Here is a 25,449-nt window from a genome sequence, read left to right on the forward strand (position 1 = left end):
TTTCAATATTCACTTTACAATTAATGCTGCTTTTTATGAGATTGTGGAAGGTAAACCAATTCTTGTTCAGCTCCTAGGTATTGAATTTATTATAAAAAGTTACATACTTAAAACTCTCATAATGAAACTGAGGACATCAAATGATATTAACCAGATTAATGATGATTAAAGCTAGTTATTCAAATGATACCACTGTGTCTATTTTTCCTTCCTGAAATAGAATTAGTATTATCCTCTACTACAATTCTAAAAATATTAAATCTATTTAGAAATCCAAAAAGACTTCTTTTTCAGGACTTTTTCTCTTTTCTCTTACTCGTCTTGATACTGTACCAAACAAGAAGTCAACAAATATTGCTTAGTGATTTAAAACAGAAAGAAGGGGCAGCTAGGTGGCGCAGTGGATAGAGCACCGGCCCTGGAGTCAGGAGTACCTGAGTTCAAATCCGACCTCAGACACTTAACACTTACTAGCTGTGTGACACTGGGCAAGTCACTTAACCCCAACTGCCTCACTAAAAAAAAAAAAAAAAAAAAAAAAAAAAAAAAAAAACCCACAACAGAAAGAACACCACAGGGGCAGCTAGGTGGTGCAGTAGATAGAGCACCAGCCCTGGATTCAGGAGGACCTGAGTTCAAATCCGGCCTCAGACACTTTACACACTTATTAGCTGTGCGACCCTGGGCAAGTCACTTAATCCCCAATTGCCTCACCAAAAAAAAAAAAAAAAAAAAAAAGAACACCATCTCATATATAGTGAGTGTCCAATAAGTATTTATTAAATACATGATTTTTTTTCTCTTGTTTAAAGGAGCTATCCCCACTGTGTTGAAAGGTTGGACCTTGGCAAAGCAAATACATAAATTCTGAGAGAAACTATTGGATCACCAACACAGCAGTTCTCTTTGCTAGGCTTAGATCATTAGTCCTGATCTCATTATGATTTACAAGATCTTTTCTTTTTCCTTGACAAAGCTACAAAAGTGATTTCACAATGGAAGGGCACTGACATTGGCCACTTTGCTTGTCAAAACACTGCAGACACAGAAATAGCCACTACTATAATTACATTATTTTTAAATGGAGCAAAACCACTTTTAAAATGTTCAATTTTGTCTACAGTATAGACAACATGTTAAGTGAATTACATTTAAAGTTGGTTTAACTGCAAAATTATTTCCTTGACTTGAATACTATTGTTTCCTGTAACAGGTGTCTAATATCTTATAGGCTAGTACTTCAGATGGAATTTCTTTAAAATAAAAACAAAAGAACTTTTGCCTTTATCCTTCAGCTTCTAAGTTTCAAAAGAAGTCTAAGTCTAGATAACATGTCTGGAAACATCATCTAATCCTATTCTCTAGTTTCTTCGCAAGACCAGGCATTCCAGAAAGATAATTGTTAATCTGACTCATCTTGAGAAAAGAACACTAATAGGGTCAAACATATCCACATCTTACAGGCCTTAAAACATTTAAGTTCATCCAAATACCTAACTTGAATTCTTCTTGCTTAAATTTGTTTCCTCTGTGAAAACACACACACACACACACACACACACACACACACACACACACACGTTTAACACCTCTCAACACTCTGATATTTCTCTCAGATGAAATCCTGGTATTTATGAACATTACATTAAAGTATATTTCCATCAAATTATTAAGATAAGACGGAATGGGGGGCGCAGCTAGGTGGCACAGTGGATAAAGCACTGCCCTTGGATTCAGGAGGACCTGAGTTCAAATCCAGCCTCAGACACTTGACATTTAACTAGCTGTGTGACCCTGGGCAAGTCACTTAACCCTCATTGCCCTGCAAAAAAGAAAGATAAGATGGAATGCCTTCAGCATGTTGGAATTTCTATGGGGGGTTGATTTGAACAAAAATGTGATATAAAACAAGAGTATGGAGAAGTTGGGCTCTAATGGAGGAAGTACCCACATCAATGAGATCAAGGAATCATCAAAGTGCTAAGACAATGTTGTTTAGTATCACTGCAATAACTTACTTGTGTCCTCCTTGACATATTAATGAATCCTAGAGAGAAAGTAGTTCCTTCCTTTGGTCCATGCTTTTTGTCACACATTATTTTCGAAAAATTACATTTCATATTGAAATTTTTCAGATTTTGCGACTAGGCTGAGAAAAATCTTTCTGAAAAGTTTGATAAAAAACTATTTTGTCATTTTTTAGTTATACTACAAAAAAGGCTTTTTGCAGATATCTTCTGTTAATCTTAAGCAGCTGGAATAACTTTTTCTTAAAATGTTATTGATTTTCTATAAAAGATGTACAGAGATGAAAGATACAGTCAAATATTATAAATACATACCTGCCTAGAAGAAAAAGAAAAGACACATGGTTTAAAATGACAAGCTCTACACTTTATTCAAGGGAGCAAACACCTAAATGGTTTAACCCCACCCCCACCCCCACTTAGTGTGTGTGTATGTGTGTGTAATCCTGAATAGGGATGTGTAATTTGCCTTGTTGAGGAAATTTGTTTATGACACATAGTTATGGATGTTTGCCAATAGCTCAGGGTGTTCGTTAACTTAGGAAACGTGCAGAACAGTGTAATGCCTCAAATTTCTCTGTACTTCTATTGTCAGCATGAAAAAGGAACATAGTCTTGCTCACAGACTGCATAGCAGCCTGATTTATCCCAGAAAGTAATGACTTCAGATCACTGGGTCTGAAAACTCTTCGACAATGAAGGGCATTACAGGTTTTCAGAGTAAATCCCAATGTCCATCTGTTAAAGTCTGGAGTAGCACACTGAACTAACTACAATGTCACTTCTTTTTGGTACATATGCCATCCTCACCCAAATGGAATACAGAAATATCCCACTAAGGGAATCCTTTTGGGTGTCTATTTCCTTACTAAATAATAAGAGCATTATTAATGAAGTTGAGGGGGAGGTGTGGAGACTCTGGACTTGGAATACTTAGAGAGTATTCATACATATTCATACATACTGGGATCAACTATAGTTAAAGTTATGGAAACTACAAAAATGGAGTTTAGGTGTTTTAAAAAAATTTCTCTCTGCTTAAAAGAGTAAACACCATTGAGGGCTAGAGCTAGAAAGTACCTAACTGTAATGGTAAGTCAGTAACAGTAAAATAATGGGTGACTTCATCAGATTTCTGCCCTTATTTTATTTCCTAATAATGTTACACAGAACAGAAACCTTTTATACTGAACAAAAATCAAAACTTACTTCTAAGCATCCAACAGAATTATCAGTAATGGGGAAGAAAGATTTTACTTAAGAAATTCAAGATACAGAGATCCATAAGTTCAATCCCTTGCTGGAACAGATTTTCTTTTAAGAGGAGTAATCCATTCTTTGATATTTAAGGTCATCTAGTTGCCTGCTTTTCAGTATTTTTGAAAATTCACCTTTTGGGGGGTTAAAGTTTGCTTTGATCAAAAAGATTAGCAGCTGGAAACCGAGATCATTTGGTATGAAGGAGGGGTATATTCTTAAATTTACATGTTACATAAATACTGCACAAAAATGCAGCAATAAGATTGAGGAAAATGCTCTTCAGAGCAATTTTCTGTCTAAGCAGAGTATAATTGTACAGAGTTTGGTGCTATACATGAAAAAAGAATGACCAAATAAAATAATCAGGACCCAAGATTCCCAGGCATGCCAAAAATGGATGGACTATTCAATAAAAATAACTTCTTTCAACACAAGTAACAGCAAAGGTTTCTCACCTCTAGAAAGCACCTGAATCAATGTATGCACTTGGTATACTTGAAAACTACCGTTATTCTGTACTGATGAAACCACATTTTACATTCCATTAGTGCTGCAGAGCCAACAGAGCTGGGCAAAAACCAAGCAGGGTTCAGTTCTAGCCCACAGATCAACAAAGTACCCAGTTATACTTGGACCAGAGATTCTGTGTGGCTGGTGAAGATAAGAGATGTAAAATAAGCAACAAGTCATTTTCCAGCCTTGGGTTAAACTGAAGAGAAAATCTGAAGCTGGGTGGGGTGGAGGTGGGGAATCACTTTGAATTTGGAAATAGAAAAAATCTAAACATATAAAGCCCCCACAATACTAATTCCTGGCAAATCACTTTTAGAGTACTAACACAAATGGCCTCACTCTCCCACTGTAACCAGCTATGTAGGACCAAGAGAGACGGAAGCAATGCCTTGCTTCACACAATTCAAAAACTTCTGGGGAAATTAAGACTTGACTTTGATAGTCTAAAGAAAGCAGCATATGACAAGGGGGCGTGGCGAAGGGTAGCAAGGGGTTTCAGCATCCTGACAAGGACATCAGCCCATGAAAGAAAAGTACCAGCAATAGGCAAGCAACCATAGTTTTCCACCTGATAGCTGTCAGCCATCAATGGAAATGTCCTATTTTAAGCTTTGAGTATTGGTTTCTTTTAAAGGGAAAACAAATGACCAATGTGTTAAGCTTATATGAAACATCAGTTCCAGGGAAATCATGATGGACAGCAAAATGTGGCTAAAATAAATGTAAAAGACTGACAGAAGTGGCAACATTAGTTCAACATGGATAAGAATCAGGGCCACAGTTCAATCACAGATGCAATGATATCGTTAGAGCTATTGCTGTCAGTTCCACAATTACTTATTTTTTCCTATCACTGAGGCTTAAAATTTCCTAAGATTTTGTCTTGCTTCTTTCCTGTTGGTCCACAGCTCCTAGCAAGTCAAACTATGAAGCCTCTAAAGAAGAGGTATATTCAAGGGTTAATTCAGTGCTACTGAGGGAAAAAAGGACAGATTAATCTTATTTATGCATATACGTGTGTGTATATGTCACGCCTCTATTCAAAATCTTTCAATGATTTTCTACTATTTGCAGAAAAAAGTTCAGTGTTCTTAGCTTGTCATTTAAGCTCCACAATCAGGGAGCTAGCAAACCTCCCTTTCCAGCTTTATCTCATATCCTTTGATTGCAAGCATCTCTCGCTTAACTAGTTCTCTTATACGGTCTCACTCATTCCTAGCTCACTACCTTTGCTCAAATGGTTCTCAATGCCCCAAGTACCCTTCACTTCTATCAAGATTTTACTCATAATGTAAAGCCTAACTCCAATGTCCCCCCTCTTTTAGTCTTACTTGCTTTGGCTGAACCTTTCAAAGCACTGTAAGTCCAACATTTTGTGGACTTAACATATAATTATTAAATAGTTTATGGTACTTATTTGTATATATAATTTTTTCCCTTGTAGTCATACACTCCTGGAGTACAAGGAGTGCATATTATTTTTTTTTTATCTTCCCAAGTACCTAATCTATGGAAGTTAGCAACTGGACCTGTGTTTTCATCAGTATAGGCAACACCAGGATGATGGAACTCATCAATGCAGGTCTACACCTTCTCTGCAATTTAAGAGTCTGAGAGGGCCTTTGGAGTCTTCTAAGATTTGTGTGGCCATAACAGGTTCTTAATAAATGTTTGTAATTGAACGTGCCACTAAATATGAAAAACACTACATACAAAACAAGTAACATTATTACAAGTAATGATGAGATTAAATAACCAGACATAATCAACCATGGCTCAAATGCAGCCTAGCCAGAAGAAGCTCCTATAAAGTTTTCTAACAAAGAAAAATGTTTTAACAGATGAAGAAATTATTTAGTGGTTAGTGATTAATGAAGACCATAAAAGTCAGCATACTGAGACTGAAAGATAATTTGAAATGTGAAGTAGTTAGGAAGAGAGAATTTAGGGGAAAAAAAGTTTGGAGAAAGTTGGACAAGAAGCTGGAAAACACTGTTAAACAAATGCCACATTTTCTGGGAAGATGCATTGCTTAGCCTGAAGGTGACCTTTCAAATGGCCCAGTAATAATACCAGATATATTGATAATGCCAGACCCTCATTCCAGGGATAAGGGGGGTGGGGTGGGAAGGCACTTGACATTTCTGTCATTTAATCTCTTGTTCCTCTTTTTAATGATGTGGTATGATTAAAGTGATAGTAAAGAGAGAAAAAGAACTGGTTATGACAGAACATGAATAAATAGCTTTTTCCTTTCTCCTCTACTCTTACTCTTTTTGACTGTTAGCAAGATGTATCAGCTTTTAAGAAATCCAGTCTCATTAATATGCCATTTCGTAAATGAAGTCCAAGTCAAGAATCAAGATGTTGTTCAGTTGTTTCAGTCATGTTTGACTCTTCATGACCCCATTTGGGGTTTTCTTGGCTGAGATACTTGAGTGGTTTGCCATTTCCTTCTCCAGTTCATTTTACAGATGTGGAACTAAGGCAAACAGGGTAAAGGGACTTGCCCAGGGTCACATAGTAAGGGTCTAAGGACAGATTTGAACTAAGGAAGATGAGTCTTCCTGACCCCAGGGTTGCTACTCTATCCACTGTATCACCTAGAATTGCCCACAGAATCAAGATGCTAACCACAAAGAAAACAACTAGTTCAACATCAAGACTTTTCTTTATATGTACGAAGTGCCATATAAAAGATAGTTCAGTCTTAGGAACCAAAAGTCTACTTCAAAGAGATGAACAGAATAAATAGCCTTCTGAGGCCACTAAAACTAATGTCAAACAATTATAGATTCAAGGGCAACTAACCTTGAATACTAAAGAAGTGATGAAAAACCTAAACTCTTATGTCATGTATTAACATTTATGCTATAAATATCTCTAGTACTGGATGTATATAGACTTTATTACAATAAGTTTAGTGCAGTAGGTTTGTATTCATCAATATGGTTGATCATGCTATTTGTAAACTGACTGAACTATTAAGTAGAATTTTCTAACCAGAAGAGAAACTGAATTCATTCTGTAAGTAGAATATGCTACAAAAATGCAAGGTAGTTGTAATACAGCTCTACAGGGTAGCTACCACAAAATTCATTTATCTATTATATTTGGCAAAGGATATACATATACACACATGTATATCTATGTATGTGTGTATGTATGTATATAAGAGTATGTGTATAGGGATTCAGGAGCTTACAGATTTAAAGAGATGATCAGGTCCTGAATTGTTTTCTTCTCCATTTCACAGCAAATGCTCTCTAAATAGGTGATTTTATTTGGTGATAAATCAGTATCCACACCATAAAAATGAAATCCCATACATAAAACATATGTATTTGAAACCAAATTTATTAAAATGAAACTTTGGGTACAGTCTTTTGGTCTCATGGAAAGTTACAAGTACATGGCTTATGAAATTATCTACTGGGCATTTCCATGCATGTGTTCTGCCCATCTTGTGGCAATTTCTGGCTTCAAGACCTGCCCTACCAGTATAATGCCCCACAACCAGGATGCATATTCACAAAGAAAGCATTAGCCGGGGCAGCTAGGTGGCGCAGTGGATAGAGCACCGGCCCTGGATTCAGGAGTGCCTGAGTTCAAATCCGGCCTCAGACACTTGACACTTGCTAGCTGTGTGACCCTGGGCAAGTCACTTAACCCCCATTGCCCCATTAAAAAAATAAAAAAATAAAAATAAAAAAATAAAAAATAAAAAAAATAAAAAAATAAAAAAAAGAAAGCATTAGCCCAGAGTTGGAAGTTCCTGACACTCCATTTAGAAAGCCTCAGCTCCCCACTAAATGCTATGACATCACTAACAATTTTCTGCTATTCTCAACTTTGCAACATTTTAAGCAGTAGGGAGATAAGGAATTATCTGTTATCTCCATTCCTAAATCTAAGTTTTGGGATCTTTTAGCATTATGAATGGTTGAGGGGACAAGGAGAAAATAAGGAAAAAGGAAAGGGGGAAACCAGCCTCATCCTGTAGTTAACCTTTAAGTATATTATATAACATATAGAAATAGGGCTTTTATGTCTTGAACTAGGTTATTACATACATCTACGTTATACATACATTTTTATAGTTTTTTTTTATATTTTGAGTTTGAGATACCTATGGGAAACAATGACACAAACAGCCATTATCACAAAGGTGTCATTAAAACTGTCCACAACTTAGGTAATGATTTAACTATTAACTCTTCTGAGTCAGTTTTAAAACTTTAATGCATGTTTTATAGGTACAATAAAAAGATTAATATTTACTCAAGTCTTTTGTTCAATATTTCATTGGGGTGTCCTCCACTGATGAGATGGATCAGTAATTAGATCCAGGTGACTAAACTAAAAGGTCCCTATAGGATGCTGAACCAATAAGGAGAAATTCAATCCCCTAGAAATAGGCATGTGACATTTACATGACATAAATACTGATGTTATAGAACAGGTGTGCATATAGTTGTGCAGTAAAATTTACTTATTAAGCTACTAGTAGTTCTCTAAACGAGTGATATTTTTGACAGATAGTCTTCACCATAGATTTATTATAGACTTATACACTACTATTTGCCATCAAAGTCAATAATAACACAGTATTTTATTTTAAATGCAAAACAGCATTTGATAGCATGCAGTGTCGCTGGTGCCCTTTTCATATAACACAACACTCTGAGCTGTGGTCTTTTACAATTAACACAGCTTGCCTTTTCCAGGCCTGCATAACATGTAAGTTGACATCCTCAGTGTGTTTGCTGCACCAAACCTGATTCTGTGAGCCCTGTGGAAATATTCATACCACTCATGGCTTATAGTGAAGTCCATAAGGCTCTTTCCTTATTGAAAATGTTTCCTTCTTCCTAAGCAACCATTTTATCTTTACTCTTTTAGAAAAGTTTCTCTATTTTAAAAAGGATTATTGAGTCAAACGTGATCACAGTTACATTTCCAGTCTGATTCTGATTTTTGTTACTTACAAGGTAAGCAGTAGCATACAGTAGATAAGAGAGAAGAGCAAGCATGCCAAACCTCTATCTTTTTGGCTTTGGGCTGTATGCAATGACTTTTCTGCAGCAGACTTACTTTCCTAATTGTCTGGCTGAGGTTAAAAAATTAAAATTACTTTGCCTTCCCTGGAGTTCACACTGACTAGGCAGTAGAATATAGGCAAAATGAGCCCAGGATTAAAAATTCATGCCAGGTAACCCACATGCAGATAATCCAAATGTGACCATTATAGTCTCACTGTAAGGCTATTTGGGGGGTAAGGGGCATAAATGAAAGGCTAGACCCTTGGACTATCTAACATGTGAATCTGTTACAAAGAAGGCCTAAATCTAACATTATATCCCTTTGGAAACTGTCCATCTTGGTGCCAATGTGTTTACTGTCTTCAGAGCATCTTTGTGATGCACCAGATATACTTTTCTTTATCACATTTGCAAACATCAGCAGTAGTACCTCGGCTTCTCAATCTTTGGCTACTACAATTGTCACACTGTATTTCACAGTATTTCACTGTATTCACAGGCAACTATATTACAATCGGTTAAAATAATGATGGAGTGATTCCAGAAATTGCCTTCTGTCCCTGAAGTGGCTCCATAAAGTAGGGCTCTAGGAATTACTAGGAGGACTCTTTCACTCTCATAGTCACCTGAACCCAAGAAACACCAAGAGCCATTATTAAGAATTTTCTTAACTACAAAAGAAACATAACAATTTTTTCCTATTCAGATGTGATCTTGTTTCTCCCACTTAAAAGTACTAAAACATTTTAGCCAAACTGGTCTATTTGTTATTCTCCATACATGATATTCTATCTCCTACCTCCCAGCTTTTTCATACTGTTCCTCATATCTAGAACATCCTTTATTCTCACCTCTGTTTCCCACCTCTCAGAATCCCTAACTTCCCTCAAAGATCATAGTCACACATGTCATCTACTATGAAAGGCCCTTTTTTTTCTTTTAAGCTCAAAGCAAAGGCATTGTCTGAAATAGCATCATAAGAACAGTAGTAATAAGACATTTTCCCCACCTAAACCTGGGTACTGTGCCCACAAATTCACAGAATAACAGCGGAAAGAATGGACTCACTCATAAAGAAGCATATACAGGGCAACAAGCATATCTCTAACCAGTGTTCTCCCCCTTTCTCCTTCCTTCTCTGAAAGATACTGCTGTACCAATTGACTATCGGCATGTACTGACTTTAGAGTCAGGGGCCCTAGGTTCAAATATCACCTCTGATGCTTAGTTCATTTGTGACCTTGAACAAGTCACTAAACTTCATTGGGCCTCAGTTTTCTCATCTATAAAATGTGGGAGTTGGATTAGAAGTACCACGAGATCCCTTTTATAAATTTCCATTCCTCCATTTCACTGGCCCTATCCAATATGGTTCTTGGTGACTTGCCCAAGGTCTCAAAGTAGTAGAACCAGATCTGCTGACTCTAAGCAGACCTCTCTTTTTCCCTTGCCTTTCTGCATCTTCTGTTCTATGTGTGTGTGGGGGGGGGCAGTAGGGGATAAGTGACTTGCCTAGGGGATAAGTGACTTGCCCAGGGTCACACAGCTAGTAAGTATCAAGTGTCTGAGGTCTGATTTGAATTCAGGTCTTCCTGAATCCAGGGCTGGTGTTCTAACCACTGCTCTACCTAGCTGCCCCTCTAGTACAGTTCTAAGAAAATAGTCACCACTGTAGTACTGAAAGAAAGATTGCATCCTAGTACCCCTATTGCTATGGATTTCATGCTAGCCTTTTCTGTTCCATAGGCTTCATTGATGGTACTAGTGAAATTATCTAAGAAAGTGGATGTGACAGGACTTGGAGCCATAAAGGCTCTCTGACACTTCCATAGCAGCCCTTCCTGTAATATAGCATAGAGCTTGATGACACATTAAAGGTACACTTTCAGTTACTGAAAAACCATAATAACCTCATTAGATTCAACAAACATTATTAAGTGATTACATATACAAATCACTATGCTAGGTAGCGAAGGAGTAGTAAAATGAATAAGAAATGATCCATGCCCTAAATTCTAGCAGCGGAGATAAGTCAATCAACTAACAAGTATTTATTAAGTACTAGACAGCATGCTAAATGCTGGGGATTCAAAGTCAATCATCAAACAGCCCATGCCTTCTATTCTAATAGAGGAGAAAGTACATGCAGATATAGGCATATATGAGATAGATACAAGGCAGATACAAGGTAAATTTAGAAGAGAGGCACTAGTAGCTGGTAAAGACAGGCAAAGTTTCCAGGAATATTTGGTAGTTGAGCTGATTCTTGAAGTAAACCAGGGATATCGTAGAGGTGAGAAGGGAAAGGACTATCAGTGCAAAAGGAGGGAAATGGGAAATGGAACTTCTTGTGTGAGGAACAATAAGCAGGGCAGTACGATTAGGCCACAGAAGGAGCAAGGTGGCACAGTGAATAGAGCACTGAGCTTGAAAGGAAGACCTAAGTTCCAACTCAGCCTCAGACACTTCCTAGGTATGTGACCCTGGGCAAGTCACTTAACTACTGTCTGCTTCAGTTTACTCAGCTGATAGTAATAGCATCTGCCTCACAGTGTTGTGAAGATCAAATAAGATAATAGCACTTGGCATATAAGTGCCTAATAAATACTTCTTTCCCTTTCTCCTCCCTCCTCCATAGAGTGCAAAGTGGGGAAGAATATGTAGGGAGATAGGAAATATAGGAAAATGCCAGGTTGTAAAGAGCTTTAAATACCAAAGAAAGGAATTTATATTTGACCTAGAAGTGATAGGGAGTCACTGGATTTTGTCAAGTAGGGGAGTAAAATGGTCAGACATGCTTTAGGAAAATGACTGTTGACTATGGGGAGATTAGATTGGAGTGAGGAGAGACTTGCAGTAGACACACCAATTAAGATGCTCTGTAATAGTCCAGATGAGAAGCAATGAGGAACTAAACTATCCTGGTGCCTGTGTGAATAGAAAGAAGGGTACATACATACATACATACATACACACACACATTATCTATAGATATATGTGTGTGTGAATAGAATGGGGATGTACATACACACACTATATGAGTGTCTGTGTGTATATGTATATGCACACACATATACACACATATGTGTGCACACATGTAATATGTGGTTTATACCTGTATGTGCATATACATGTGTGTTGTGTGTGTGTATGCACGCATACATGCATATAATGAGAAACAGACTATAGAGATAGAAATAACAAATTTGGCTGAGTCAGAAGTCAAGGATGACATGAGGTTGTTATGGGCGACTAGAAAGATTATGGTCCTCTAAAATGTATTAAGAAAGTTCAGAAGAAGGGTAGTTTAGAGGGTAAAGGAAAGAGTTCAGTTTTTTTTTTTATATTTTGAGTTTGAGATACCTATGGGATTATCTGGTTTGAAATGCCAACAATCAGTTGGTAATGTTTCACTGGACCATAGGAGTAAGGCTAAGATATATAAATTTGGGAGTTCCTAGGGAAGTTAATGAGACCACTATGTGAGAGAGTATATAGGAAAAAGAGAAAAGGGAGGTCAGGTGTTGTCATTGGGGAGATCAGAAGTAGAAATGATGCCCTCAGCAAAATGGAAAAGATTTAGGAAAGTTACTGTCAGTTAAACTAGAGGGAGCCAATAAAAGATGAACAAAATAACTGTGGTAAAGCAATGAAGGCCCAGTTGAAGTGAGAGAGCATCAATTTCTTGTGTGACTTTCCAAAGAAATGATCAGTGGCCACAGAAAAGACTAGAAGGATGAGGATGGTGAAAGTCACATAGAAGTAATGATTAGTACTAAAAGAATGGCAAAACATAAAGGGAGTGAGAGATTCAAGGGTGGAGGCAAGTGAATCATTAAAGTGGTTGATTCTGGAGAATAGCTAATATGATTTGTCAGCTGTAGCAACCACTACTAAAACTGCAGAATTAGGTGGAGTTTTTTTTTTTAGTTCTATACTGTCAATGATAATTTTTTATTTATCAAGCACAGATTATCATCTGCAGACTTAAGAAAACCTTAAAACTGATATGTTTTGTTTTTCTTCATTCTCGAAGAGGAGCAAAATGACATCACTATGTTGGAGTCAAGGTAAATGTGTCTGAATGGCTGATTAGACCAACATGACCTTGGAAGGCTCTATCAGAGGTTGAGCACAAATAGTCCACATGAACAACTGGAGTGGAGATGTCTCTAAATTTGCACATCTCACATTTCTTTTGAACTACTGCAATTCTGCTTCATTCATAAAGCACAGCATCTTCTTTGATGTAGGCACACTATGCTAAGTAGTCCTGTACTACTGTCTCCCATGTCTCACAATCGATTCCTAAGTTCTTCAGAGAGACCTTGAGAGTATCCTTGTATTGTTTCTCTTCACTTCTGTGTGAGAACTTGCCTTGTGTGAGTTTTCTGTAACAAACAGTCTTTTAGGCAAGCATATGTTTGGCATTCAAACAACATGGCTAGCCCATTTACAATGCACTCTCCACAGTAGAGTTTGAATGCTTGGCAGTTTAGCACAAGAAAGGACCTCAGTGTCCAGTACCTTATTTTGCCAAGAGATCTTCAGAATCTTTCTAAGATAATTCAAATGGAAGTGATTCAGTTTCCTGGAATGGCAGTTGCATACTCTCTAGGTTTCATAGGCATACAACAATGAAGTCAGCACAATGGCTCTGTAAACTTCATTTGAACTGATAAATAGTGAAGTGAGCAGATCCAAAAGAACATTGTGCACAGAGACAGCAATATTGTTTGATGAAAACCTGTGAAAGACTTATTCTCAACAATACAATGATCCAAGACAATCCCAATGGACTACTGATGAAACATACTATCCACCTCCAAAGAAAGAACTGATATTGATGGAACACAAACTAAAGCATGCAATTTTTCAGTTTCTTTCATTTTTTAACTTTTATTCAAGTTTTCTTGTACAAAATGACTAATATGGTAATGTTTTACATAATCATAAAAATATAAAGCTTCATTTGGGTAGGCAGTTCAAAACCTCTTCTCTCCCATACTTTCCTCCAGAGCCTCCCAAACATTGAGCTAGCTCTGGCAATGCATGCATCCACCTCATCATCTATATGTGTATCCCTGGAAAGTATACTTCCAAGGTAAGTGAAATAGCATTCAATATTTATCCATCTGCTATAACCAATGGGTCCACATATGGATAGTGTGGTGCTGGCTATTGGTGAAAATCTGTTTTGTTAGTGTTAATTGTTAGGCCCAAATTAAATTAGCACAAGCATCTCGGCCTCAGAGGCTGCACTGAGTGCACAACTACCTGCAAACAAAAAATCATACACCAACTCTTTCTCCACTTTAGTCTTGGCTTGTAGCCTTTTCAAGTTAAATAATTTACTGTCAGTGTAACCTTGATGCCATTTTTGTCCTCATTGAAGGTATCTGACAACAGTAATGAAAACATCATGCTAAAAAGCATGGCAACAAACACACAACCTTCCTTCACTCCATTGGTGACTGGGAAAGTGAGAGAGCATCATCCATTATCCAGAACCCACATAACAATGCTTCATGGAACTGGCATACAATATTGATGAACATCTCTAGGCAACCAAATTTTGCCATAATTTTCCACAATTCCTAAAGGCTGACAGTATCAAAGGCCTTACCAAGTCTTTTAAGTGACATTTATGCAACACTTTATTATTGATTTTTGTTTTTTTGGTGAGGCAATTGGGGTTAAGTGACTTGCCCAGGGTCACACAGCTAGTAACTGTTAAATGTCTGAGGCTGGATTTGAACTCAGGTCCTCCTGACTCCAGGGCCAGTGCTCTATCCACTGTGTCACCTAGCTGCCCCTAATCTTTGACTTATTAAGCACAAATTGGCATCTGTAGATTTAAGAGAATCTTTAAACTGGAAGATATTTAGGGTTCACCTATTTTAGTGCTTCTCAATCACCAATCCATGAACTAGTAGTTTTCTACAGCTAATTTTTATTGCACAATGAAATTATACAAAATTTATATTACTAAAGGTCTTTTTTTTGGTGGGGCAATGAGGGTTAAGTGACTTGCCCAGGGTCACACAGCTAGTAAGTGTCAAGTGTCTGAGGCCAGATTTGAACTCAGGTCCTCCTGAATCCAGAGCCAGTGATTGATCTACTGTGCCGCCTAGCTGCCCCCCCCCCCAAAGGTCTTTTAAAAAAAATTTAGATGACTACTAACTGCTGCATCTTAGGTCTCCTACTACCAGCTTTCTCCTTCTCAACTAAAGGTTCTCAGACACTGAGTTAATGAGAGGCTCTAGAGTAAAGATGCAGATTTTGGAATGGGTAAAGAGCTTATATCTTTTACTGGTCCTCAGTACAATTTTGCAGGGTGGGGGCATTGCTCTACTGCAATCTTTCTATCTAAACCAGCTGGCCAGTTCAGTGTTAAATGCCTTCAAAATCAAAACAAGAACAAGAAGCTCCACAACCATATCTCTGTATGTTGCTTGAAAGCATATACCAGCTGAAAGTATCCATGGAAACGGTAAGGGAATAGGAGGTGGCCCTGAGACTCAATATTCTACATGGCTCTTAAGTACCACATAACAGTAGAAAATAATGCCTCTGATACTGAAAGGATTAAAATGACCAAGGAATTAAGATGTTATTTCTAGCAAAGGGGAAAAAACAACACTGCACAAACAACTTTTGTCCAAAATTTTAGAGAATGATCAGATAAGAAAGTGGAAGAGCTCTTTGAACAAGAGCCTGCCATCACACCAAAGGCCATCTTCAGATCCAGAACGTGCTGATGAAGCAATGATGCCCAGCCTCAATCCACCACCCTCCATCTCCTCACAAAGGACAAAAGGATTCCGAGAAAATGGCAATAGCATGCTAGAGATTCCTTTAGTCCACCTTCCAACATAAGCAAGCAAAGGGGTTGCCAAAAGGAGACATTATAGAGTTTATACAACCTGAAGTGTGGATTACAGCTAGAGGCAGAAAGGAGTAGTAAGACCTGAGCCTAACACGCATGCCAATCCCTTCAAAGTGAAAGAAGAATTGCCACCCTGGCTGCTGCCCTGGTTTTTCCTCAATGTACAAAGTATTGTGGTATTGAAGGATTACCACAAACTTTTCAAAAGGAAGGTGGCTTTGCCAATGAGACAATAGAGTTGTTAATTTCTTGAGTTACAGGGGAAAAGGTGACAAAAACATTCATGTGAACCAATTCATTCATCTAGTCAACAGAGGCAGAAGGACAGGTACCAAAGAGAGCACTAGACTTAGGGACTGGAAGATCTAGGCTCACATGCCACTTTGGACACTTTCTAGTTATGTGGCAATAAGCAAGTCACTTAACTTCTGAAACTCAGTTTCTTCATCTATAAAATGAAGATAATAGTATCTGTAGTATATACCTCACAAGATCGTTATGAGGCTAAATTAATGAGATATGTATTGAATGTTAAGTGTTATGTGTGTGAGAGCCAGATTTCTAAAACTCTGCCGGCTTGGAGAAGAAAAAAGGAACTTTTAAAGCTGAAAAGGACTATTCCAGAATCTAAAGAATAAAACCCTGCCAAAGTAAAGAACTGATAGGGCAAATCCAAGACTTATTTACCAAAGTGGTGGCAGTGGGGAGGGTACAGGGAGAGGTTAGGGATTAAAGGTGGAGATCCAGAAATAAAATGAAAAATGATAAAAGGTTTAAGGAAAACCAGAGAGAAAAACTCTCCTAGGAAGGTTTCCTTTTGCTGGAAATGAAAGAAATAGAAACAAATATGATATATACCCCCCACAAAAGCAAAATCTTAAGTGGGAAAACTGCTGGTGAATTGTGGGTGAAATGTAAATATGAAACAACCTATACAACCTAACCTGAGCCATATAGCAACCAACTTTAGGGAGAAAAGATGAATAAATCCTTCAAAGTCAAATGAATGCTTCATGAACAATAAACAGCTGCCATCTCCATCTCAAAATTTGGAAATCAGTTTTTTTTTTTTAAAGGGCAAATACCTTGCTTCAGAAATTAATGAAACTTTACATTTATCTTATCCATACTTATTCTCTGGGAGATCCAACAGCTCAAAACTCTGCCCCTGGATGCCTCCAACTAAAGCCACTGGTCCAATCAGTTCAAAGTCTATGTTCTTCATTTGGAGACAAAAGACAGGGTGTAGATGTCACCTTTTGAAAACAAGGGCTAGCAAAAGCCTAATCTTTATCATTCTTGAGCTTTCCCCAGCAATAGCTTTCTTGGAGAAGAAGCTCCTAACTCAGGTTCCGAATCTTCAGGATGACCTCAGTGCCAGCAATGAGAACTTGTTCAATTCACCATTTTCCATGGAGAAGGAAAAGAAGCCCTTCTCAAATGCAGTTCTGATAGGTTTTTCAACAAAACTGGAAATACTGATAACACAGCTGTGCTCTAGGCTGGAATTGATCTGGAGATTCTTTTGACCTAGCCCCTAAAGGAAGCAGTTGCCTCTGCCTGCTTCTAGGTGGCAAGTGGGTCAGTTGTCTTTGAATGACAAGATGCTCTTTAACTTTCAACTCCATTTCCACAGCTGCCAGGACTGAGTCTAAATACACCAAACACTTTCTAAGAACAGAACTTTTTGTCTTAAACACTCAAAGTGAGAACTCGAGAGACTGTAAGACTCCACTAATGTGCTATGGCAGTGCTTCAGAGGTCTCTCTGGGCACATGAAGGCTAGCCCAGGGGAGCACATTGGCAGTCCCAACCAAGTTGGTAAGGATGCAAGTATGGGTTCAGCAACCTGTTGTACAAGGACCAGAATGCTTAAGTTCAAGAGATTAACCACCATACTAGCCAGAGGATGATGCATTTTCCATGGATAGCCACTTACAAAAACTATCTACTAAACTCTAGAGAAGATATAATATTGCCAGAGTGGGAAGGAATACCTTTACCACTGAAGTCATGGTTCCTTAAATTCAAAAGCATTCTCCTTTTTAAAGTATGTCTTCTCCATACATGCAGCTTAATTTCTTACTGGTGCACAAAAAGACCATATTGCTACACTACTAGAGTAATAGCTGACTTTCTGGTTCTCCCCTCTCACCCCCACCCCCAATTTGGGGATTATGGGTAAGGAGGGACAAGAAGCAAAGGTAGGAAGGATTAAGAGTCCATTTTGAGGCACTATTATCAACTATAAAGCATTCCCTGGTCAAACTTACCAAGAAATTACTAATTTAAACATACCCTAGGGCACCACAAGGGTGACTTCGGGCTCTCCAATCACAGATGGGGGGTGGGGGGAGAAAAAGGGTAGATCTTCTTATGTAGATGTCTTTGGAGCCCCCTAGTGCCTATTTAGTGATACTACATCCCACAATGTTACAGGAAAAGATCATTATCTGTAATAGGCCCTAAACCTCCACTGTATACCACTGTGGTTGTAGAGTATGAGGAAAATACTGGGGGAAAAAAGTCAAGAAGAAAACTCTCTCCCAGATATTCCTCCAGTACCCCTGAAAAGTACCAGAAATAACTTACCTAAATAATTGCCCTGTTCTATGTGGTTGACAAGTGCAAAGTATTTCTAGAGATGACAAAAAAGAGCTTGTTTGTGACCTGTCTCCCTCACCTTAATGGTGACACAGATTTTCATGCAGTGAGGTTGAAAGAAAATTTCATAAAGGAATTTAAAATAAAGTTTCACACCCCTAAAATTTAGTACCTCCCTTAAAATTTTGGGGAAGCACATTTCCCATTTGAAATATAGCATTTTAAAGAAGTGGGCTATACCTGCAAAGTAGCTGTGTTCTGAAGTCTGACCTTTAAAAAATTATATCCATTCAAAGAAAAGAAAAATAGTACATTATCCCTGTCATAGCATGTCATCAATTATAAAAACATAACTCTAGTATATACACTTTAAAATATTAATCAACATCAACTCACAATACACTTTTTAAAAACCAACAGTTTCCATCTTAGTTCATTTTTATATTTATAGTTCATATTCATTATAAAGATTTTAGAAGATATTGCGTCCCAATAGATAGTAGCTTACAGTCAGGAAGACCTGGGTTCAATCTCTGTCTTCAACCACTAAGAGTATAACCATGGCCAAATCACTTTGGCCCAGGTAACTCTCTCAGACTTATAATTGTATAAGAAGTGTAAGTTGTAGAAGTTATCAATATAGCATCAATGCAGGCAGGTTCCCAACTGGGACTTTCACTGAAACAAAATCACAGATCTAGGACCAGATTATTGGTTCCTAAAAGGTAAGAGCAGTATGTGTTGGTATGCAAAATATAACCATGAAGAGGAAAGAGACACTTTAAAAATGCTATGTAGTTATGAAATGTGTATATGTTATTGACATTCTCAAATATTTCTGGATGCATAGATATATATTTCTCTTTTAAAATAGTTAGAAATATCAAAGTTTAAATTAAAAATCTTTATAAATTGTGCCATCTCGTTTCAAATAATTTTGAAATGTAAAAATGACTTAGGTAGGGGCAGCTAGGTGGTGCAGTGGATAGAGCACTGGCCCTGGATTCAGGAGGACCTGAGTTCAAATCTGGCCTCAGACACTTGACACTTAACTAGCTGTGTGACCTTGGGCAAGTCACTTAACCCCAATTGCCTCACAAAAAAAAAATTTTAATGACTTAGGTAACAAGACTTAGAATAATTTTCTTAAGAAGGCATAAGAAAAAACAACACACCTTATCTTTCTCATTAAGCAACAAAGCAATTTGGTTTGGTTTTGCTTTGTTTTACAATTTCTGCTGTGATCAAATATCACCTAGGAGCTTCCTTCAATGATCAGGGGCCTGCATTAAGTGATCATGCTGACCTCTGGATACTGGGGAAGGGAAGGGGAGAGGAAAGAAGAGAGGGGAGGAGAGAGGGTAATAAGAAGGGAAAACAAGAGAAAGGGGAAGAGGGAGAGAAAGGGAGAACAGAAAAAGAAGGAAGAGAGAGGGGAGAGAAAAGGAGGAAAGAAGGTAGAGAGAAGGGAGACTGAAGGGAAGAGAGAGAGGAAGGGGGGGAATGGAAAGTAAAAGAATTAATTAAAGTAACTTAGGATAACACTTCTACACTGCAAAGCAATGAAAAGTAAAGGCGTTCATTCTATTCCAGCACCTTACTGGTCTCACCATCAAGGGAAGGAAACAGAAGGTGAAAGGTTCTTGCTTACCTGTTGCTGCTCCTTCACTTTATGAGTGCTGACCTCTGAGAGGGACAGAGTGAGCTTCTCCTGCTGTTCAGAAAGGTATTTCTGATAAAGACTCAGAAGTTCCTGGCATTCTCTATACTGTTGCTGCAGGGGTGAGATAGCAAGTTAAGGATAAAAAAAAAGAACTTTCTAATATCACTTTCAGATTACTCTGCCTCTTCCAGAAGAGAGCCCTTACCGATAGAGTTCAGATGGATGAGTATGTGGGGGGAAAAGCTTCAGGTCAAAAATCAGTATATCCAGAAAAATAAAGAAAAAAATTGACAATGAATTGAGCAATGATAGTCCATTCAAAGAGACCTTTCCCCACCAATTATCAAATACACAAAAACAAAGGTAAATATAATTAATGATGGAGTAAAGGTAGTTAATAATTACTTCCTAAGTTATAAACTAGATAAAACTTTAATTCTATGAGTATTTATTGATCATATTGATATAATGTGCCAGGAACTATGTCAGGCACTGGAGATTAAAAAAAATAGTTTAAATTGTACTATGAGAAAACATGAGCAAAAAAAAGGGAAGGGTTATGATTTAATTATAAAAACCAATCAACACTTCATTTTTAAACTGCAGGTTACAGAGCTGCTTGTCTAGGTACCCAACCAGATCTTTGTCTTCAGTTATCAACAAAAAATAAAAACTAAAAACCATTGCCCCCACACAACTTCCCGGCCCCTCCAAACTTGGAAGATGTTCAATAAATAGAGCTGCAAGAATACCCAGCCACCAAGGTCACATCTGTGGGAGGCAAGCATTTGTGACCAGGAAAGAAATCTGTTCTTCACCTGTCATTGTAATAATTTCTTCCCTAGTCCCTTGTCTTACAGCACATCATTTCTGAATCTCCCCCTTATATTTAATTATGCATACTGCTAGTACAAGACTCATTGTCCAAAGGTATTATTCTGTATAAATACCTTAAAAACAAGTTGTCATGATTAAGGGTTGGAATAGTATTTCTTAAATGTCAAATATAGTGCCTGGTTTCAGTATTCCTTAACATTTTCATGATCTAATCATTGCTTCTGGGCAGGTTCGTGTTCTAATCACTTTTGCCAATCATGACTGCATAAATAACTGACTGCTTCATTATTCCCATTATCAGCCTTAAAAAAAAAATGCTAGAAATGGCTTGTAGGAGAGAAGCTGCTTTTGGTAAGGGGTCAGGTTACTAAGCTTAGAGACTAAATTAATAAGGAGAGCTTGTGGAATACTTTACTCAGCATCTTACAAAAAATAATGGTATAAACAATGGTCTAAATAAGCTAATAGGTTTTCAGAGTCAATCCATCTTAGACCAGCCTGGTTTTACATTTTTGTGCATTTTGTCAGCAAGCTCCAAAAGACTGGAATGATTTGTGGTGGTCTCAGGAGCCTCTGCCAGCTATGATGTATATAAAAGGAATTTTTTATTCCAGCTGTAACCATAGGCAGTAATGTTTATAGAAGGTGAACATATTAGCCTGGACACAGGGTATGAATTTTACTCTCGAAAAAGCCGGTTCAATTATACAGCCTAAGAGTTAAATGTCAGTATTTGAAGACAAATTATAGGCAAATTCATTTAAACCCATGTTATGTGGCAGAATATAAAAACAGACAGTCCTATCTTTATCAATTTTTTATGCCCTTCTTAATTCACCAGATTTCCAAATTCCCCCTTCCATTCCCCTCACCCCCAACCCCTAGGCATAATAAGATTTCAACTCTTCATCTGGACAGCATGATTCATGTTTTTAAAAATGTGGGTGAAATGCCTACATCATTGATTTTAGGGGTACACTGAAAGAACAAACAGATCTATCTCTATTGTAATCCAATGAAAGAAAACTGTGCAATAGATAGTTAAGTCAAATCCAACTGCAAGTTTTGCACACCCAAACCAAAATACACTAGCATCTAACTCAAGTGAGCAATACAGCAATCATCACAAACTCATTCTGGAAAGTAAAGGGTTGAAGTGACCATGAGGAAGCAGGGCCTACTAAACAGCAAGCCGAGTTTGGAGCCACAAAGAACTGTCTTCAAGTCCAACCATTTATTTAGACCTACAGACTGGGGAGGTGGGGGTGAGGAGGGACCCCCAGACAAGACACTTGAATTCTCAGTGTCCTAGATAACTTTCTAAGAACACAAATTGTACAAAGGTATCAATCTGCATTGGTAAAGATAATTTCTTCATTCATGTATAAATGAAAATGTACATGTGGCAAGCACGTAGCTAAGTGCTAAGAAAACAAACCTAAAAGCAAATGTAGAACCTGTACACAAGGAACTTATATGTGAGGACATCAAAAATATAAAGGACTGTGGATCAGGGAAAGATATTTTGCTTTGGAATGGTAAAGATAGCTAGTGACTTGAGAGGAGAAGAGATTGACATGCTCTTTCTAAGATCATTGACAAAGTTTGATTGGATTATGGTTCCAGACTGGAAAGAGGGAAGAAAGATAATGACTCAAATGACATGGCAGCTAGAAGTAGGCAAGTGGAGTTCTTTGTATCAGCAAAATCACAGGTTTAGACTCTATTCCTATAAATAGGAAATCATATATAATATAAAAATGGAATTTATTATTAAATAAATGTACCTAAGCCTAAACATTTAATTAATTGATAGAGCTGATGAGGAAGGTTCATTTAAACATAGCTGTTCCTAACACTAAAATGCCTTCAGGAAAATGCACAAATAAAGGAAATATTGAAGAAAGATCTGCATCTTCCTACTTTATAATGAATGCATGAAAAAGCATTTATTACGCACTAAGTGCACCAAGCACTGTTTTACGCAACACAAGAGAAAGGATATCTGGTTTGGGGAATCATAGCAAAGGGAAGGGAAGGGAAGGGAAGGAAAGGAAAGGAAGGAAGGATGGGCTTAAAATTATAGAAATGTGAGCTATTATTGTGGAGAGGAAAAGGATGTTAAAGGCAAGAAGGACATGAAAGAAGGAAAACCATGAAGAACAAATCTGGGGTGAGAAGAAATTGAGTATTTCAAGCTAGTGCAACAATCTAGACCAACATAAGTAACCCAAAGAGGAAGAAAGTATAAAGATAGTGGGTTTGTTTTATTAAATTTTAAAGTTGTCATTCTTTTCCCTTATTCTTTAGGCTCTTCTTTTCTTCCAACTTTTACCAAAGATTTGGTAGCAGAAATGAAAATAAAACACCAGCTCAAACCCCACTAAAGATCTGCATGTAGTCCCACAGCCTAAGAGTTGTGGTTGTAAAAGACTTATTTAAGGCATAAAATGTTGTTGTAACCTGACAATTTTAACAGAAAGTGAAAGAGGAAAAGGGCATCTCAGACATTGGGAAAAGTATGAATGATATCATTTAAGCAGGAAAACACATGGTATGTTTAGGGGACTTTTAAGACACAGACTTGTCAGGAGATAGATATCCTCTCACCATTCCCTCACTGCTCCCTTATTAAATGGGTGAAAAGTTATCCAAATTCCCACTTCAGAGACAGAAGTTTTGGGCAAAAAGAGAGCTGGTTTACCATGATCCACTCTGATGAGCTTAGAAAAGGGTTTCTATCTTGCTTGAATACTTGTGGAAGTACCCCAAAAGAATCACTGCCAAAATTAGGATATGAAAAGACTAATCAAGTCAAAGGCTAAGTGAACAGAAGAGTTGCTGAAGACCCAGCTATTCTATAATTAACAAAAACTAAAGTCATCTTTGTTGTAATTCATGCTCTGGGGGCAGCTAGGTGGCGCAGTGGATAAAGCACAGGCCCTGGATTCAGGAGGACCTGAGTTCAAATCTGACCTCAGTCACTTGACACTTACTAGCTATGTGACCCTGGGCAAGTCACTTAACCCTCATTGCCCCACCCCAAAAAAGAAAAGAAAAGTTTAAAAGAAAAAGAATAATGAGTTTTTACCAGACCAAAAAAAAAAAATCTTACACAAACATAACAATATTTATCTATCTAGTTGTTGTTCAATTGTTTCAGTCATGTCCTAATCTTCGTGAGCCTATTTAGGTTTTTCTTGGCAAAGATATTGGAGTAGTTTGCCATTTTCTTCTCCAGCTCATTTTATAGATGAGGAACTGAAACAAAGAGAGTTAAGTAACTTGCCCAGGATCACACAGCTAGTAAGTGTCTGAGGCTGGATTTGAACCCAAGAAGATTAGTCTTCTGGACTCCAGGTCAGGCCTCCATCCACTGTCCCACTAAAACACACACACACACACACACACACACACACACACACACACACACACTATCTAGATATCTATCTCTATCTATACAAATATACATCTATATACACATATACATCTATGTACATATGAACATGTGCATACCTCAATGACTGTTCTGGTCAACATTATATTTAAATCCTTGAATCACACCACCTTTGAACCCATTTACTTGGAATAAGAATTTTTTTCAAACATAGCATTGAGTTAAAAACTTCAAATACATACAGCTTTTCCCCAACATTACCAGAACACAGGAACATGTTCCCACCTCCTACTGCCCCCTCTACTCCCTCTCCCCACCTCCCAAAAAAATTACTATGCACATTCTCTGAGAACCATAAAAACCTGTACATGAGGCCTAAATTATAAAACCCAGCTTGGTGCTCACTGATGATATATGCAACATAAAATGGATTTCTGGTAATAATAAGAAAGATTGATTCCAAGATGAATTGGTTACCGGGGCTAGACAAGAACTCCACATGAATGTTCACGCCCTTTTATCAAGTTGTGGTCTGTGCCTAGAGTACAACCTGCTGATCTGACTTTGAAAATTTCCATTTAATTAAAAGGGAAGTTTATGGGAAATGTACAGCAGTGGTACAGGAAGGCAGTGTTTTTTTAATCTCTATTCTTAATCTTAAGACTCAAGGAGCTTATTCTGAATGTCACAAACATTTCCAAACAGGCACAAGACAATTAAAATGTTCTTTGGAACTTAAAAAGAGAAGGCAGGCTCTACCTCAAGTCTACCTTTTTTCCATGTTCATTATCTATGATAAAGGTACACAAAAGATGAGCCAAAGAAATCTATTTTAACAGCTAACAAGTTTAACAAGTAGAAGTTATGTCATTATGGACAGATGAAGAACTGGCTCAGCCATCAGGAAAAAACCTGGTTCAAGTCCCATCTTTTATAGAAACTGGAGGTGTAAGTCTGGACAAATTACTTAACCTCTCTGTGCTTTCAAGCAATGAAGACTGACTTACAGAATCATCCACCTTCATTAGTGGTGTTCCTCTATCCAATTAAATCAGAGGTTTTAACTAAAAGGGAAAAAATGCTTTCTAGAACATTCTGTATTATAAACATTTAATACACATGAGATGAAGCAGCTGTTTATTATGTTTTTCAGTGAAGTCACATAACTAACTCATCATCCATATACATCCAGTGATTAAAGCAATGTTTTCATATAA

At 37.5% G+C, this 25,449-nt stretch overlaps 1 protein-coding gene across 1 annotated transcript in view; it reads right to left on the bottom strand.

The window, feature by feature from the left end:
- The window catches only part of KIAA1328 (KIAA1328 ortholog), a 465,758-nt gene that overhangs the window by 264,498 nt on the left and 175,811 nt on the right, over positions 1 to 25,449 (bottom strand). Inside the window, exon 5 of the mRNA XM_043976482.1 lies at positions 19,987 to 20,117. Coding sequence (XP_043832417.1) covers positions 19,987 to 20,117 — 131 coding nt within the window. The remainder of the gene's footprint in view (positions 1 to 19,986; positions 20,118 to 25,449) is intronic.

The sequence above is a fragment of the Dromiciops gliroides genome, chromosome 1 (assembly GCF_019393635.1).
Source record: "Dromiciops gliroides isolate mDroGli1 chromosome 1, mDroGli1.pri, whole genome shotgun sequence".
In the NCBI taxonomy this organism is placed as follows: Eukaryota; Metazoa; Chordata; class Mammalia; order Microbiotheria; family Microbiotheriidae; genus Dromiciops; species Dromiciops gliroides.